Raw genomic sequence first — 19,647 nt, 5'->3', positions numbered from 1 at the left:
CAATTTTGTTCAAATGACTGCAGAACCTGGAAAAGCTGTTGCTGCTATTGATGCATAACATACTGCCATTATTGGTCTTTTATATATATATATATATATATATATATATATATAATTTGAATTTTTGGAAACTTTAGCTGTGCTGTCAACTTTGGAAAAAAGTATCCCAGTTTACCATGTTGAATTTGCATTGTACAGAAATTAACAGCCATATTGGTCTAGAAATGTTGAACTTAATTTTTCTCCATTTGTACAGGGGTAACACACTGTATTAAATATGTAAGGTCTGATCTACGTGGGTTTGATTACAAAAACTAATAAAATATTCTCTAAATAAAAGAAAAAAAAAGAATCTAGTCCTGGGGGAGCCACTGTGGCACTCCCTGTAGAAGCATTATGGCTAATATTACCATGAATCCAAAGAGAAGAGGGGGCATGGTGACTCCTGTCTCCAAGTGTCCCCTGGGAAATTCCTCAAGCTTCAGCCATGCATAGAACCATTAGCATAGACCCATTAGCATGCACAGACCCATTGCAGCCAGAGCAGGGCTGAAGACCTAACTAGTGTCTGAGTCAGAGGATGGTCTGGATGGACATTCACAGGTCTCTTCCTCCTCAGGCAATGCTCCTTGCTTTCCACAGGTGTGGTGGATGACACCTGTAACTTAGTGTTTAAGTGAGTGTCCGTAGTTCAGCCTGATATGATGACTGGTTCTATGGCAGAGCCTCTGTCATATTAAAATCTCCTTGGAACTGAACCCAGCGATCCATAGCCAGTGTGTGTGTGTGTGTGTGTGTGTGTGTGTGTGTGTGTGTGTGTGTGTGTGTATGAAGGCAGACACCTTAAGATTTTATTGTGCTCTTATCATCCAAGCAAACTCAGCCCTTCCTCTTGGGAACCTGGTACAGTGCATTATTCCTCTGGCTCTTTATGCAGGTGCAAAGGTCCCTTTAAGAGACAAGCTCTGCCCACTTTCGCCCTCTTCTGCTGTTTCTTCTTCTGCTGCTGCCTTCTGAGGAGGCAGAATAATATGATAATTCAATGAGGCTCCCTTATGGTTCAGACATTGTAGCACTCAGTCTGAGGATTCCTGGAGACAGGATCGCCCATTTGGTTTGGTAGAGGTAAGAAGTCTTTCTTGTGATTGGCTCTTTTACTTCTCTTACCTTTTAGCTTTTACCTTGATATCTGACTCCGGGTTCTTAAGGCCAATTAAATTCGTGCTGTAAGACCTCCAAAATATTTTTTTCCTCTGGCCCTTTTAAAACTTGTATCTGTAACCTTGAGTCAGTTAAATAGAAAACCACAAAAAACAGACCTCTAAGAAATTCAGAAAGTGGTGCCATCAAGTTGATTTTTTCCTTACTCTGTCTATGTCTATGTCCTTATAACTGAAAGTAAAAACAAAAACAAGACTATCCAGACTTGGTGGAGTAGAAACAAAGGCAGACCACAGGCACAGGGTAAAGGAACCCCAAGAAAAGAAAGACTATCAGTGAAAGGAAGCAAGCTGGGGTCAGGTCCAAAGGACACTCTGCTCCCCAAACTCTGGCACCCATTTCCAGCAGCCTACCAAAGGAGCCATTCCTTATCACTGCAAGAAAGGACAAATGACTGTCTTTGGTACCTATTAGCATACCAAAGCATGCTGGCCTCTGGTGGCTTTATCTGGTGTGAGATCCTCTCTCCACCTGGCTTAAAATCTGTGTCCCCTCCTGTTGGGAACCTGAATCCTTATGGCTCTGCCAGCTGGCCCAGAGAAAACACACACACACACACACACACACACACACACACACACACACACACCACCAGCAGCAGCACCACCACCAGCACCACCACCAACAAAACAAAAACAAAAACAAAAAAACCCTCCACCTGTCCCCTCCAGGAACATGAACACTTGCTTGTTTTGTTGCTTGACTCCTGCTCACAGTCAGGGTTGGTCCTTGTGTGGAGGTGGGAGGGGCTGGGCCTCTCATCCAGGCCCTCCTTGTCATCTAATGGGAATGCACACAGGGAGGGGGAAATAGTTCCTCCAGGTGAGCATTCCCTCTGCTCCCTGCTTGCTCCAAGCAGCCCTGGGAAGGAGAGAAGTTCCCCCGGACTAAACTGAAGGAAAACAGAAATTTCCACTCTTTTCTCTTTCATGATTTATGTCACTTTTTTTTTTGTTTTTGTTTGTTTGTTTGTTTGTTTGTTTGTTTGAGACAGGGTTTCTCTGTGGCTTTGGAGGCTGTCCTGGAACTAGCTCTTGTAGACCAGGCTGGTCTCCGAAGTCAGAGAGACCCGCCTGCCTCTGCCTCCTGAGTGCTGGCGTTAAAGGCGTGTGCCACCACTGCTGGGTTTTTATGTCACTTTTTAAAACCAAGAATCCACATATAATTGGAAAAGCCCATCATTATCTTAAAAAAAGAAAGGAATGAGCATTCAACACACATTTTGAGATGACAGTTCTCCTGACTTCAGATGAACTTTCTTCTCGCTAGAATGAAAGAGAGAGGAAAGAAAGAAAGAAAGAAAGAAAGAAAGAAAGAAAGAAAGGAAGGAAGGAAGGAAGGAAGGAAGGAAGGAAGGAAGAAAGAAAGAAAGAAAGAAAGAAAGAAAGGAAGAAAGAAAGAAAGAGAGAGAGTCACTCACACACACATTGGGATTATCTGTACTTCTCTGCCATTTGCGGATGGTGAGCTGTCTGAAGTCCAACTCTCACCCTAAACGGCATACCACAGTCATTGAGATATGCACTATGGGTAGAATGCCACTAAGGACCCTAAATGTCACTGAATGATTCACACAGAAGAAATCTGAATGACACTACAAAAACTTTGAGAGCTGACATGCCAAGGAATAAAATAGGATAATGAAATCTGAATCTAATGAGATTGATTTGCTAAATTAAAATAAATCAATAGAACTTAATAATTATAAAGATCAAAGGCTCTTATGAGGTATTATTTAAAGTCGTCAAGGTGCCTAGGAATGTATTATAACTTAGTTGGTAGAATGCCTGCCTATCATGTATGAAGCCCCCTACTTGGCCATCAGATTCACATAAATTGGATGTGGCAGTGCCCACTTATTTCTAGCATTCAGGAGGGAGATGCAAAAGAATCAAAAGTTCAAGGTCATCATCTGCTACATAGTGAGTTTGAGGTTTGCATGGACTACACAAGATCCTGTCTCTAAAAACTAAATCAATTAACCAGCCAATAAATCACAGTTGTACATGGTAGCTCATACCTATAATGTCAGCGCTCAGTACTTGGAGGTTGATGCAGGAGGACTTCCATCCATTTGCAGCCAGCCTGGGCTACATGGTAAATTCCAGGACAGCCTAAGATAGAGTCAGACCTTATCTAAGAGAAATAAAAAAAATGTTTATGTGAATAAAATTTAATATTATTTCCAGGTGTGCTGTGTATGCCTTTACTCCTAGCACCCAGGAGGCAGAGTCAGGCCAATGGAGCTCACAGCCAGCCTGGTCTACACAGCTAGTTATAGGCCAGCTAGAGTTACACAGTGAGACCCTGTCTTGAACAAAAATGAAAAGCAGAAACAACGAGAAACACCAAAAATATTGTTAAATTAAATTATTTAAAATAAGTTGTAAGAATAAGATGAATTTTTTTATTTATTTGATCTTGGTCCAAAAAGTATTTATGTTTTATTAATGACAAAGCTGCATGACCAGAGCCACCAAAAATACAAGAGTGCCATCTACTGGTCATCAGATTACCTAACAGCATGGTGAAGCTGCACAGACTACTTCAGATTGTGTGCCTCAGGTGTAGAGTATGTAAACTATGAGAGAAGGATGGAATAAAAATTGAGAAACATGGCTTTGAAATTTTCAGGAAACTGAAAAATATATACTCAAAAGTTCACACAAAGTATATTGTCAAATGTAGAAGAAAATGGTATAAAATATCTTTTCAGTTCCCATGCCTCTTTTCCAGAGTAGAAATGAAACATGGATATCAACAACCACGATATATGCATATATATGTACAGTATGTTTAGAATCATTCAATAGTTTAACACATTTTGAAAGAGTTATTTTAATATGTTGAAATCTGCATTTTTGTAATGTGGTAGTCTAGTTGGCATGTACCAAATGGTTTTACACACAACTTTGACTCTTGTGTCCTTTCAGAAAAAAAAAACAATAATAACAGCAAGAACAATGGTTAAGTTGATGTTATTTTTAGTTCTTGTTCTTTTATTTAGTTAAAAGACACGGTCATTAGTTCATCTCTAACACAAGAGTTTGATGCGCATTGGAAACAACAATGTAAAGACTCACAATTTTGACTCTGGAATATCACAGCTCTAAGGAGTATTGCAGATCAAAGTCCTGAACCCACAAAAGGCAGTAGTTCTCAAAAGGTCACTACTTTTCTTCTGTCTGCAACAAATTTACATTATGATTCATAACAGTAGCAAAATCACAGATATGAAGCAGCAACAGAAATAATTTTATGGTTGAGGGCCACCACAGCATGAGGAACTGTATTAAAGGGTCACGGCGTCAGGAAAGCCGAGAACCACCACACAAAAGGGAAGAACAAAAGATACAGTTGTCACTATTATTTTGCTTTCCTTTCACTGACGCTGACCATGTATGGTATTTTTAACATTTCTATCAATCAAATCAATGCACATTTACTGAAGGTTCAGTAAAAGCATTGGAATAGCAGTGAAGAAAAGCATTCAAGTTTCTTCCTTATGGGATTTATGCATTTTCTGTGCTACTTAAACCGTGGGGATTTTACCTCTTCCCTTGATCATTTCTGGCAGGCAGGAACAAAGGAGAATTTTCATAAACCTGGAAAAAGAGCCTTAGAGTATCCCAGAAGGAAGCCTTGGGGAAGGCGAAGATGTGCGAGCCAGTGGTTATGTTGTAAAAGGAGACAACTCCAGCCTCGTAGTCTAGGAAAACTCCACAAGCTGGGGCTTCTCACTCAGGCAAAGGGGAGTAGGAGTGGAAGTGAGAGCTACAAGGCCATCCTCTTCACACATCTTGATGGTCCAGTATCCCAGCTCAGGCTCCTTCATGTGAAAGCCCCTCGGCACATCCTCTGTACAGGCTCCCATATCCCAAGTGCTTGCATTCTCAATAGACACTTCGAAGTAATATCTTCCTGAAGGAAATTCCTTACTGCCCAGGACACAGGGCAAAACATAAAATCTCTTGGCAGAAGCCTCAAGCTTCTTGTGGTAGTGTCTATAAGTCACTTGTCTTTGGTCTTTAGACAGAGTTAGGTCACGATGGGCTCTACTGGGGTCCAGAGTCACACTGACTGTAAAACAATCACAACCTGTCTTTTGGGAGCTGGAAACACAATGCTTTCCAAAGAAAAAAGTCTGTGCTCAAATCTGGGCATGATTTGAACATTTAACTTTTAGCTACACAGCCTATAATAAAATAACTATAAAGGGGAAATCATTATGCCTATTGTAGACATCAGTGGGGAGAGTTAAATGAGTTAATGTTTCTCTGGGATACAGTACATGCCTAATAAGCTGTGGTAGCAATACCATCAATCCCAGCATCTTGGGTCATTCCGAGATGCCAAGGATCAGAACTATTTGGAGTCATTCTGGTTCTGTTCTGCCTAAAACTCCCCTGCATTTGGAACTTTTAGGATTTCTGACATTGATTGTAGAGCATAAAGGAACCCTTCCCCTCTCTGTTCATGTTTTATACAAACACAATCTCAAAATAAAAGAAAAGAAAACACAAATAAGCAGAAACCACAAGCAAAATAATCACCAGCCGAAACAAAACAAGTGACTTTCCCAAGCTTTTATTGACAAGAAGTTTTTGAATTTTGCTATCATGGAAAAGAAGCTATCAGATGTAGCAAGCACTGAGCAATAGAACTGAGCAGGAAGCTTATTCACTGGGATCAGTAACACTTCATTTTTATCTTGTATCTAACATGTGCATTCATTATCTGAGAAGAGTCTCCGTCTTAGTTAGGGTTTCTATTGCTGTGGAGAGACATCATGGCCACAGCAACTCTTATAAATAAAACCATTTCATAGGGCTGGTTCATTTACAGTTTCATAGAATCAGTCCATTACCATCATAGTAGGGAACATGAAGCATATAGGCAGACATGATGATGGAGAAATAGCTGAAAGTCCTACATCTTGCAGGCAACAGGAAGTCGACTGACACCCTGGGCGGTATCCTGATTATAGAAAACCTCAAAGCCCTCCCCCACAGTGACACACTTCCTCCAAGTCACACTTCTTAATAGTGCCATCACTCCCTTTGGGAATTATTTTCTTTCAAACCACCCCATTCCCTAAAATCATTTCCAGCATACTACATACTGATTAGCTACTGTGGTGTCTGAGTGACAATGGCCCCCATAGATTCATATCTTGGAATACTTGATCCCCAGTTGGTAGAAATCTTTGGTAAGGATTAGACAGGGTGGCCTAATTGGAGGAGCTGTGCCACTGGGGCTTTGAGGTTACAGAGGATTCTAGCCATACCCAGTCTCTACTTTCCACTGACTACTTGCAGATCAAGAAGATGTAAGCTCTCTGCTGCTCTTGCCGCCATGCCTGTGCTCTACCATCATGAACTCTAACCCTATGAAACCATAAACCCCAAATTAAATGCCTTCTTTCATTTACTGTTTCCTTACTGTGATCAAATACCTAACAAAAACAACTGGGTGGAGGGTGAGGGGATATATTCCTCCATATTTCAGAGGAATGCAGTCCATCACAGATGGAACGTGTATCTGCAGGGATGATTTGGTCCCTAGCACTGACTAGGAAGCAGAGATCTGTGATAGGCTTGCTTTCTCTTTTTTCTCTTTTCTTTGTTTAAAGACTCCAGCCCATGGCATGATGCTGCCCACATTCAGAGTGGACCTTCCTTTCCTCATTTATTTCACAGGGAGAGACTGGTGTTTCCTGCAAAGACATGGCTAATATTAGAAAAGCAGGACCTAGACAGCTCTGTACAGAGCTGTGCATAGTATGAAAAGGATGCTAAATACTAAGAAGCAAGAGTGTGACAGCTCCTCGAAAAGCAAGCAACCAGATCTTCAGATGTGAGTAATATCCTGGAGCAACTGTAGAAACCAGGAAATTAAAAATGGACCATTTCTGGGATGGGGAGGTGTTAGGGAGCAATAGAGAGGAGAATAGTACTGTATAAGTGATCTGATTGGGGAAAAGGGAAAGGGGGGTCTTTGGCGTGGAATGAGGGAGGTAAATCCAGAAGAAGGAGGGAGGATGGCAAAATAACAGTAAGGAGGTCTTACGAAAGTCAAAAGGAGTCATACTATTAACTATCTTTAATTTTAAAACAAGTAATTCTGTGCATAAGTAATAGATACATAGTTTGAGTGAACTTTTCTCATCTGGATTGACAATGTTTCCTTCAAGATTCAAAATGGTCTAACAAAAACCACAATTCCAGACATGAGAGCTCTTGAGTTGCTGGTCAGGGTAGATCAAGAGATTTCCAGAACATACAGCCTATTGCTATTGCCCTTACAGGTGGAAGGTAAGTCCCTATTGTTGAAGACACCATGAACTTCAGACACAGGGATCAGAGGCCTCTTGTCTGCAACTGACCCGACTGCCTCCTCCCTAAGGACTAGTTTTCATGGTACCAGAGGTGTCATGAAAGCTTCCAAATGAAGGAAGCAACCAACAGTCCTACCCAGCTATGATGCCTCTGAACAATGACCAACATTACACAGTAACCACAAGGGAATAGTAGTGGTACACACACCTTGGTAGTAACCAACAGCTCTCTAATTGGACTTAAGACCCACTCAACAACGGGGAAACTATGCCTGGTTACTGGAAACTCAGCCAGCTACTCAGTGTTAGTGAATTCATGGATCTTGGAGGGGAACCCACAATCACACCTTACTAAACCAACACAGTCTCTAACTACAATCTAAATATTTGTTCTTGTACCCACAGATAAGTGTAAAAAAAATAGAAGTGAGGAGGTGTTGCAGCAGGAGGTGAGACTGTCTCCTGTGTAAGATCCTCCAAGCCATAGATCACACACCTACCGTGGTGGTGTCTTACCAGTGTCTCCACATCAAAGTAAAGCTCAGAAACATTACATGTCATATTAACCTTCAGGAAATCAACTTTCAGTGTTTCTAGGTTCATAGCCTCACACCTAGGAGAAACAGAAGACGGGGCTTTCCTCAGTGTTGTATTCCAGTCAGCAGTATATGCCCTGACCCCTTCTTTTGGGTGTTCATGCAAGACTTACCTGCTCAAAGTATTTTTCACACCCTGTGAATAAACAAAAGCAGGGGATTGTATTTACATTAGGTCTCATGGAGTTTTCCACATGAAGCTACTTTCTGAAAAAACTCTCACAGAAGGAATAAGAATCACCTACCGCCCCATAAGATGGACACCGAGGGGTGTTTTACATCCAGTCTCTGGCCAATAAAGTAGGAGCCTGCTTCTCTATTGTAGAAGCTTGTTGACCTGTAAGACCTACAGTGTGGACTTCTTGGAATTCGAATTAATGTCTTTGCTCATCCTTCCTCTGGCAAGACTGCTTTCGGTGACTAAATCTCCTTCATAGAGAATTCTCATTAGAGATAACTAGTAACACAAGTCTCTAGTGATCCATGCACAGCTCCTGAGGCTGGGCCACTGAAATGGAAAAGAAGCTATCGTAGTGGAGTGGAGCTAGGTGCACCATTCTTAACCTCATGCTGTAACCAGCAGCCCCAGCAGAGGAAGGAGAACTCAGAGCTCCAGATGTTTATTTTGATGGAAGGGACACATCAATCATACAGCTGTGAGTAAGTTCTGGATCAGGAACCCTAGAGGAAGTCGTGGAGTTGGTATTATTCTCTTATGTGTCTACACTGTCACAATCTGTCACTTGGAAGAAGATTTTAAGAATAAGTCTATCAGATACCTCAGTGGATAAGCTAATGTGAGCAAGATGGCAGAAATTATCCCATTTAGTTATTCCATGTTCAGCCAGAGAAAGTGAATTTTTCTAATTAACCTAAAGGATCCTGTAGCCTAGTGGAAGTCACTCTGATGCTACTCAAACATGACCCTAAACTTCCCACTCCAATATTACTGCCATTCTGAGTGGAGGTAGGCCTCACCAATCTCCATATTCCTTTACTGTTGGGAGCCAAATCTCAGGGCTTGGCAGGCCACATAGTTAACCCTTACATAGCAGCTCCTTCGAACCTCAGCTCAAGAAAAGAAACAACCTGACCCAGTCCTCCACCCACAGGCTCAGTCACCTAAGCAACCCTTCCTGGACCTCTTACTCATAAATTCTTTACCCTGCCAAACATCCTCTTAGTGGCTTCCTAAAATCCCACCTACACTAACACCTGGCTCACAAACAACCCATTCTTCCCCTCCCCATATCCTGCTCTGTTGACTGTATAAGCTAGCCTGAGAGAAAAATAAAGTTTGCCACTTGATCAGAATCCTGTCTTGTGGTCGTTCTTTCTGCGTCTCTTGTCCCCATTCCCTATCCCTGACTCTCTTGCTCCAGGTTGACGTCCTGCAGGTCGGGATACTTTACCATTGTCTTCTCGTTAATCATATGCCTTCTTTCCCAACTCCTAGCCCACACCTTTACCTGTAGTATTTTTCTGGGTGAGCCCTGACATTTTGCCTCCAGTTCCTGTCAATTTTCTCATACTGCTGCTGTAGATTGGCCTCATAGCCCTTCAGTCTCCTCAGCACCTGTTCTTCTTCATTCTCCAACCTCCAAAGGTAAGACTTCTCTTCTTCATGTAGAAAATTCTGGATATTCTTGAAGCTAGACTGGATCCTATATGGCAGCCTAGAGTCAATGAAAACTGATCAAACTTGGGAACACAGCAATCTTTGAATTAACCACTAAATAAACAAAATGTGGTGTAGAAAACTCAACAAGGAGGAAACTCGACGTCATCCTGCTAATTGAAATAAGTACAAAACTTGGGAAGTAATACTTTTACAATTCTTTCACTCACATCACCAGCAGTGGTAAATTTCATAGACACAGATTACAGTGGTTACCAAGCATTGGGAGACAGGAAGAATGGCAGTTCCTGTTTCAGTTTGAAGAGTAGAAAAATGTCCTGGAGATGAATATGGTGATGGTTATACAACAGTCACAAAAAGCTCTTAATGTCCTCAACTGTATAGTGGACCATGGCAAATAGTTAACCAAGGCAAATATTATGCTACATACATATCACCACCACCAAGCCCCCCAAAAGAAAGCAGGATCAGCTTCACTGAGGTAAGTTCCTAATGAGTCACTCAAACTGAAAGAATGCTTTAAGTGCCTACCTGGCACTCAGAAGTTGGTGGAGATAGTGTCCCTAATACCTTAATTAATTTAATTCCTGATTACTTTTTCTTCTGATTCAACCACGATATGGGAGAAAGGTGGGGTAGGAAATCTGGAAACTTGAATTATAGAAGCAGGGCATTGTTCAAAACAGTGGTAAGGGGAAACACAAATTTGTATTTGATGAGTAAGAAGGCATCTCTGAGGCTGGTGGAATTCCTTGCAAGCTGTGAAGAACATCACTAAGAAGGAATTGTAAGACAACTACACTGGTACAGGAGACGCCTTGATTCCTGGAAAAGGAGGTACTGGTGTATCTGGCTTTTGATACGGCTGGGGACCATTACCCGAAGCCCAGGGTCACTGTTCATTCCTAGGCATAAGTCAGCAAGACCCAAATGTTTATGTGATGGGATTTGACTTTCACTTTGAAGTCAGAGACTTGAAATGTTCATGAATGCTCTCTGAAGTTGCTTCACTGACTATCATGCTGTGATATCACCATGGTTTAAGATTAATGGACATTGTATGTGGGAGACAGGCACAGCTGTAGCCTTGATACAGATGAAGTTCTCCATATATATTAGATACTATTGGTTCCCTCCATTCCCCACAATCCAGAAAGACAGGAAGTAAAGGAAAACATGTTCAGGAAGTTAAACATCCGTATGTAAAGGAAACTGAGGGAAGAAACGGCACTAGCTGTGGAAACTGACTTTAGAGTAATTGGTAAGTCTCAAACCCAGGGTAAATGACTCACTGGGGTACCTATTTAACATATCAAAGTGGACCTGGCCACCAGGTTCTTCTAGCATCCCTCAGTCTCTACCTGTTACAGGGTCCTTTTGGCTGGCATGCCGCATCCTTACACTAAACTTCTGCAGCCCAGGAGCAAGGTCATATGAGCAAAGTTCATGTGAATTCAAGTTGTAGACAATCACAGCAACAAGGCATGCCTGGAAACACTATCTGAATAGCAATTATAAGATAGTGGGAAATCCGAAATAAATCCACTTCTATTTATTACACCTTGGAGGGGCAGGAAAGCACATTCCAGGAACAATCCTGTGTGGAGCGCTGAGGTCACAAGACTCTTGTCCTGTTATCTCACAAGCACTCAGAATCACTGACAGTGTTCCACCACTCAGGCATCAACTTTCTGACCTTGCTATGATAGTCAGAATTCAGCTCTTGAGCTCACCAGGTCAGAAACCAGTCTTTGAGAGAATTCAGCAAGAAGAGTCACTCCAGGTTGAGTATCATGAGGGCAGAAAAGGAAACCTATGTGATTTCTAAGACAAAGGGGTGGGTATTGCTGTAAAACCTGCATACCATGGCTGCAGATCATAGAACTTAAGCCATTTCCATGGCTGATTGTTGAGACTGCCTACATGTCTGAAGTATTTTCTTTCTGGAAATTACTTAACGAAAACAAGGGAAGGGCATGTCTGCTCCTAGATATGGTACAGAAGAAGGTTTAATGTGGATATGAGGAACAGTATAGCAAGAGGCAGAGACATCTAAGAGAGTCCAGAATGAACATGATCCTGAGGCAGGCCACATGAAGGGATGGGGGAGTGGAGAGCAAGATAGCCAAGAGAGTAAAGGGTGGACCAAAAGAGCCAGGTAACCAAATGACTGTATTATATTGGGAGAAACATAAAAATAAACTGGCAAAATATAATATAAATTATATAAAATATATTATATAATCATTAAATACAATTTAACATAAATAAATTAAAATATAAACTGTCTGATGCTCTTGGTTGGCTATTGCATGAGACTTTAGTCCACCTCATTTTTAGGCTCCATTCTTCCAGGTTCCACCTCTTCCACAACACTGACACCAGAGTACCAGGTTAATGCATTTAAAACATGAAACAAAATGTGCCACAGAGTGAATCAGTATTATTGAGTATTAAAGATGAAAGTCTTGGGGCTAGAGAGATGGCTCTACAGTTAAAGAGTGAATACTGCTCTTACAGAGGACCTGATTTTGGTTCCCAGGACCCAGGTGGTTCACAGTCACCTGTCACAGTAGCCCCAGGAGATCTGATGCCCTCTCCTGGCATCCTTGGGTACGTGAACTCACACACCCGAAACTCATACACACATATATTTAATTTTTTAAATAAAATATTTTCTTTTAAAGAATGAAAGCTTGGGCCACAGAACAAAGATGGGGGTTGAGGACATCCTACTAGGTAAAATGTGTATGAGATGTTGGTACATTACACCTAAGTACGGTGGCAACAAGTTCATATCTTAGAGAGGAGGCTGAGTCCAAGGAAACTGAGAAGCCAGGTTAGCTTCTGACTGGATTATTAGAAATCCCATTCAGATGGGAGGACTTGGTGACAATATTTCACGGATGTAAACAACTAGGCTATGGAAACAGTACTGCGTTCTTTGGGTTTCCTCTGTATTGGTGATAACCAGCCATCCTGTGTTTCTCCCAGTCATCCTCGATGCCTAGACTCACAACAAAAAGGCACTTGATACCAGTGAACTTAGCTTCCAGGTATTTATTTCAGTTGTCATGAGATGTATCTGAAATTTGTCATCTTTTCGGAGTTCACTCAGTTTTGTCACAGTATTCTCATGCTTTTCCTGATGAAAACACAAATTCATATCAATCATTTTGAAGCAGGGTGATCTTGATCTCACTGAGTAGTCAAAGACGGTCTTGGACGTCCTCCCTTCACTGTTTGAGCACACAGAACATACTTGCACCACCATACCCTACTTTATGCACCATTGGTGAACATTGAACTCAGGGCTTTGTGCAAGCTGAGAAAGCACACTATCAACCTACTACATTCCCTCATCCTCAATTTGATTCTCCACTAAGCGTTTAATATGCATCTTATACTCTAAGATGTGGTAAAATCACAGTGAATAGCTATTGAGCTTTTAATAAATTTCTCACAGAGCATGCTGAAGGTTGTATATATGGTAACTTACTGAGTGCCTTAGCAATCCTCACAGTTGGTAGGATTCTTAACATCCTTGCTGTGCCATGGGGAATGAGGTTTAGAAAGGGGTCAAGTAACTCGCCTCAGGAGCCATAACTGGGAATCTCAGGAGTACAACTGGGATTCCAGTCTCATTTGCTGAACCACCTCCATCACCACAGACTCACTTGGGGAAGGTTGTCCTAGATTATCATAACCATTCTCAGGGAGAGTTTATAAAATATGAGCAGAACCAAACGTAGCCAATACTGAGATGGTTGACACAGCTGGGACTCTGTATGTATTATGGGTGAGTTAGAAAGGAAAGGTCATGATATTAATTGAATTTAGTACAGTTTGGAGAGAAGAGGGATCTGGAGATGGCACCAAGAAACCACCTTCAAAGAATTGGTGTCCTTGTCAAGTTTCTCCCCATCCTCAGGTTAATTTCCAGTGTGGTTTCTCATATTTTCACTGAGAGCAATTTGAGGCTACCAGAAACTGCCAGTAAGGATCAAAGATAAAATAGTTGACTTCAGTCCTCTGTGAACTCCACAGATGTGTATGCATTGATTTCCAAGGGATCTCACAGAGTCTGTGACTGATTTAGAAATGCACACTATTGCCTTTGCTGTATGTCACATGTTCTAAATTTTACATAGTATAATATCTATAAACAAATATAACCCACAGCATATGTGCTGAGGACTCCAATGCCATCATATCTGTTTACAGACAGGAATAACAAGATAGTAAAACTTTAAGCAAATTAGCACAGTTATCTATCTGCTCAGTGCCCAGGTATAGCTCCACCCTATCAGTCTGCCTCTGTGACTGGTCACTGTCACCCTGTTTTGCTCCTTTTCTTACTACTCAGTGGAATAATTATCCAAATAGCAATCTCTGCATTGCAGTTGTTCATGGGAGGCTAAGGAAGAGCCCTGTGTGCTGAGTGGCAGTTGGCACTAATCCATCCTTAGGAAAGACCTGAGGCCTTTATATAAGACTGAGCTTCATGGAAGAGAACATGAGGAGCCCACACTGAGTATGTCTTCCTGCAAGTCACAAGAATAGACTAGGATCAAGACAGCAGTCAGGTATGGTGGTGCATGCCTTTGATCATCACAGCACTGGGAGGCAGAAGTAGGGAGAGTTCAAAGCCAGCCTGGTCTACATAATGAGTTCCTGACAGCCAAGGGCTATGTAGAGAGACCCTGTCTCAGAAAAACAAAACAACAACAAAATCAAAAGAGAGCATGTGTCAGAGCAGAAGGCCCTGTGCTCTCAAGGGAGGGCCTAAGAGCCACGGCAATCCTCCCTCCACATAAATACCACAAGCATTTATTTTGAGATCTTTGATTCTTCAGGAGTCTTGTTTGAACCTGCCCTTTCACACTCTTAATTATGAAGATAATTTGAAAAGTCCCCTTGATGTTTAAATTTTACAGCACCAGATCATCTCAGTGCCTCTGGCCCTTCACTTCTCAAATGGACAGTCCTCCATAGTTTGTACCATTTGGCCTAGGATTTAGAATTGGAAGTGGTGGGAAGGGTCTGGGCTTTGGCTTTTTTTCTCCATGTAATCACCTCCCTTTCCTTCACAGGGCTGCTTGGCTTGGCCATGATGATCAGGAAGTTTCTATGGTGTGACTTTGCTTGTGTAGAGTCTCTCCTACAATCTTGGTGGGTGATGATGATGATGATGATGATGATGATGATGATGATGATAGGCTTTTATGTGGGTGCTGGGATCTGAACTTGGGTCCTTGTTACACGGCAATTCTCATAAGAGAATGGACACTTTTAGAGCCCCCCCAACCATTATACTTACCTTATAGCCCTGGTACATATCTTCCACAAGAGCCACAGAGTGACCTTTGTGCCAAGCCTCCCAATTACAGCTCCAGCAGAGGAGCTGACCCTCATCTTCACAAAGGAGATCAAGCTTCTCATCGTGGTCTTCACACAGCATCTCATCATCCTTCCCTTCCATCTCCTTGATGACATCAATTATGTTTTCCAGCTCCTTGTGGGGCCGGAGGTTCTCTAAACTAAATGGACTCCTACACAAAGGACAGCCCAGCATTATCTTCAATTCTGTCTTTGGGCTGACTTTGTTATAGTAGCTCTGGATGCAGGATTTCCAGTAACTATGTCCACAGTTGATACTCACTGGGTGAGTTCTTTGCAGATGGAGCAAGAAGAGATCTCTATCATCTTTATCATGCTAAAGTTTAAGCCCATGGCTTTTCCTGAGAAGTTTGCAAATGAAGCAAACAGAAGTGAAGAAATAGTTTTTATGATGCTAGATGTACAGCTCACCTAAACTCAAGTCACTGGCAGATACTGGTTTTGGAGGTTTGAAGTCTCTAGAAAAGAGAAACATTGGAATTGAGAAGATGCATAAATGGTCTCATGGTATTTACATAATAGCCACTATCCCATTGGGCCATTTACATTCAACCTAATAAAAGTTTAATCATTTTAAAGTCCAGTTTCTCAGTCTTCCTGGGCACATTCCACTTTCCTAATTGCCACACAAAGCTGGTGATGACATGATAACCCAGACATAGAATAGTTCATTTTTGTTCAGTGTTCTCTTGTGCCATGTGTTGAGAAAGGCAGAGGCAAAACTACTTCTCAGAAGTTGAACTCAACTAGAGAGTGTGAAAAACTTTCCCATTCCAATGAGCTCAGGAATAGTGCAATAGATGTCATTATTTACAACTGCTGGGACATTCAACCTGTCTACTCAACCAGATTTTGCACATTCTTTTCCTGGGTCTAGCTGGGTTAGTGTGCCTGATTCTCCCCTCAATGGACCTTCACTGAACTCCCAGATCTAGCCCTGCATGCATCCCATACCCAGTGTCCTAGCCTAGTCTGGCCACCCCTACCTTTGTCACAATCATCCTCGAAGCTTCCACCAGGAAAGGCCCCCTCTGCCCCCACCCATAGGCTCCTCCCACATCACATCTGGCTTCTCCACTCAGACAGATCCTGCACATCCTTCTCCATTGTCTAGCCTGGTAGGTCTGCCTAAGTTGTCCCTTCGCATACATTCCTCGCTACCCAGCTCTAGCCCCAAACCCCAGGATTGGACCAGGACACATACTGTACACCAGCCCAGCCCATGTGTCCATTTGACTTCATTTCATCTAAACCATACCAAGCCTCTAGGCCTAACCCAGCACACACCCAACCTCCTCTGTCTGTATCAGATATAGACCTAACAAAAGAAGTGCACATACCCAGATCCCATTGCAAAATTACAAATAACATGGAACATCAAGGCTGTATCTCCCCACCCCTCAAAAAACTCACTGTTCCTGGAGAAATGTTTGCCAATGAAGTGTTCCCAGCTGAACCTCTAGACACAGAATTTAAAAGAAGAACCACAAACCTTATCATAGAATTAAAGGGGTTTAAAGAAAAAATGAAGAAACAGCTCAATGAACTTAAAGAGAAAGACTTGGAGAGAATAAAAGTGATGCTCAAGAAAACACAAACATATGGCTGATGGAATTGACAAAGAGAATCCAGGGTTTAAAAACAGAATTCAGTAAAGAGATAGGAACATTTAAGAAGACTCAAACTGAAATGAGGATGGAACTAAAAAACCCAATTACCCTACTAGAAAACCCAAACAAAAGCCTTACAAGCAGGATGAATCAAGTGGAAGACAGAATATCAGGACTCAAAGATAAAGCAGAGGATCTAGACAACAAAAGCAAAGGCTGGTTGACTAGATCCAGAAACAAATTTCATTTATCTTTTATCTACAAGAAAACATAGCTTTAAAGATAGGCACTGTCTTAAAGTACTTCAATTAAATGGGACCAGGAAGCAAGCAGGTGTCACTATCCTAATATCTAACAAAATAGACTTCAAACTTTATAACTGTTGGGAATACTCAGATGGTCAATGGAGATTCCAGTCAGATTATCAAATTTGAATCTTCCTAAACCCCTACCCCCAAAGATCACAATGCATCTTGATAGTAAAATCTCAGTGAAGACACAAACAGGAGGATGACAAATATAACTGGAGCAACTAGAACTGATTTATTGGTGAGACTTTTTTGTCTGTTTGAGACATGGCTTACCTACATAGCCCTGACTGGCAAAACAAACAAATCAACCAACCAACCAACCAACCAACCAACCAACCAAACAAACAAACAAACAAACAAACAAAAAACCCAAACTCTACGTTTATCAGTCTGATTTGGGAGGTAGTTCATATGTTTGTCTTTGCCTCTGAGTACTGGCATTACATGTACATACCACCAGACCTGGCCAAAGATTGGTTTGATTCTTGTGCCAAGAGAACTGAAAAGATGCCTGATGAGGGGAGAATGGTACAGGGAGCAGCATTCCTTAAGAACTAGGGGGTTTATATCTCTTCTCTGTGCCAGAACCTGTTCCCAGAAGTTTAGGTGGTGAGAACTCAGGGAGTGTCATGTCAGAGCCTAGGATATAGAAAAAGTGGAAAGGAGGCCAGACCTCAATGAGAACCACAGTTCTGATATGCCCCATGAGGACATGACCAGAGGGAGTGGAATGGTGTTTAACAGCAACACTTTCTGCTTCCTGTCCTATGGCAGCTGCTTCTGAGACCCATACCAGTTCTACACATACACACACACACACACACACACACACACACACACACACACAGAGAGAGAGAGAGAGAGAGAGAGAGAGAGAGAGAGAGAGAGAATTAAAACAGAAATTCAACTAAACTGAAAAAGAGGCTGCATTCCTCTTAAAGCCAAGACACAGAGCACAGAGCCACAAAGGATTTCTTCAGAAGCCTTCTGGTCACAGGTAAGATACTGATACCATGGGATGCAATTGGGCCTTCTTTGTAGGGAGATACCACATTCCTGGCAAATGGGCTTCCCCAATTCTTCAAAGATCCCAGCAGCCCAGCCTAAGCTTCACTCACCTGTGTTTTCTGAGATTGCTTGTGTCATTTGAGAAGTAAAAGCAGACTCAGATGTGAGAGGAGCTTTTTCCAAGCTGTGGGGAGGGGGCCTCTGTAATGTGGAGACACCACTCTCCACTCAGCTCTCCCCACATTGCATATTAGTCACCACGTTTAACAACCTTCCCTCCCGAGTACACAGGCTGGCATCTCAGGAAGACAGGCATGGATCTAGTACTGCCCTGCTGAGCAGTTGTCAAGCCCAGAAACCCTAGGAATCACTGCTGAGTCACTTCACAATCCAAAGCACTGTGGGAGGCAGGTAGACGGCCAATGGAGTTGCTCCTGTCCTTTGACCCCTCTTATCCTTAAAGAAAGGAGAGGACAAAAAGAACACGATGTAAAGTATTTAACTCGAGGAACAAATTAGTGACAAAGCTCAAAACTCTCTTGTGACCCAGCAGGAAGAGTACAGAGGGTCAGCACATGCTCCGATGTGAGTTCTCTCTACTTTTACTTCCAACCCTCTTGGGACTCGAAAGGCTTCTAAAGCTATGTTATATCATTGGCATTTTGAGGTCATTTATTGATTTGCAACTGCTCCAGTAGCAGTCGTGCAAAGGGGAGGTTGTCATAGTTCACTGACATTACAAAATTTCCCCAAGCCAGCCAGCTGTTTCTCTGCCCTGCTCGGGAGTTACCTTTCCTCTTCATCACGCCTCTGCAGGATACAAATCCATTTCAATGAGCAGACTCAATGATACAGAACAGGGAACAACAGACACTACTGTTGAGACAGTCAAGACACTCCTCATAGATACCTACATGCCAGTGTGCCCAGTGCTTTATAGAGAAAAGCTTTATAGCTGGAGGTGAGGGTATCACATACTGAGTGATTCAGCTCAGCCTCTCTATTCCAAAATCCAAGCAAGAGTGATATTACTAAGATAGAATTATTATAGAAAGGAGGGAAATGAATTATCCTATTCAATCAAGGCCTGACCACATTTGTAACTCAGGTTAATGGGAAAAGTACAAATACCTTTTCTGCTTGCTTAAGTAATAAACACATACAATGGTTCAAGGGAGCTGAGGGCACAGGAGGGAGCATGAGTTAAACTTGGATTCTGGAGTCACCTGAGGAATGATCCTGATAGTTGCTCGTGTCTGGTGCTGGATCCTGAGATTGCAAAGTGTACATGGAGTTCATTCCAGCCACTGTGGAATTCAGAATAGAAGCAAATGTTAGACCAGTTCCTACCTCCCCATCTCAAATAGAAGACTCTTCAGCACTGTGAGGTCTAGAGGCGGCAACAGTGCCACATACCATGTGATGAGGTAGAATGATCTCCTGTGTCCTGGATTCCAGGATGACCCCCCACACACACCCATGACTTTTGTTGTGTACTTGTGAGTCTGTACTCAAGTATGATTCA

At 42.2% G+C, this 19,647-nt stretch overlaps 1 protein-coding gene across 1 annotated transcript; it reads right to left on the bottom strand.

Annotated features, from left to right (window-relative positions):
• Positions 1 to 4,769: 4,769 nt before the first annotated feature.
• On the bottom strand, positions 4,770 to 15,526 carry Trim38 (tripartite motif containing 38). Its single transcript, XM_027409250.2, is given in 9 exon segments — positions 4,770 to 4,945; positions 4,948 to 5,301; positions 8,059 to 8,171; positions 8,268 to 8,290; positions 9,624 to 9,673; positions 9,676 to 9,830; positions 12,811 to 12,938; positions 15,114 to 15,466; positions 15,469 to 15,526. Coding segments are annotated over 9 exon segments (1,410 nt in total).
• Positions 15,527 to 19,647: the final 4,121 nt, after the last annotated feature.

This window comes from Cricetulus griseus, chromosome 3 (genome assembly GCF_003668045.3).
Source record: "Cricetulus griseus strain 17A/GY chromosome 3, alternate assembly CriGri-PICRH-1.0, whole genome shotgun sequence".
Lineage (NCBI taxonomy): Eukaryota > Metazoa > Chordata > Mammalia > Rodentia > Cricetidae > Cricetulus > Cricetulus griseus.
The sequence above is the reverse complement of the archived record's forward strand: the minus strand, read 5'-3'. Positions and strand labels throughout refer to the sequence as shown.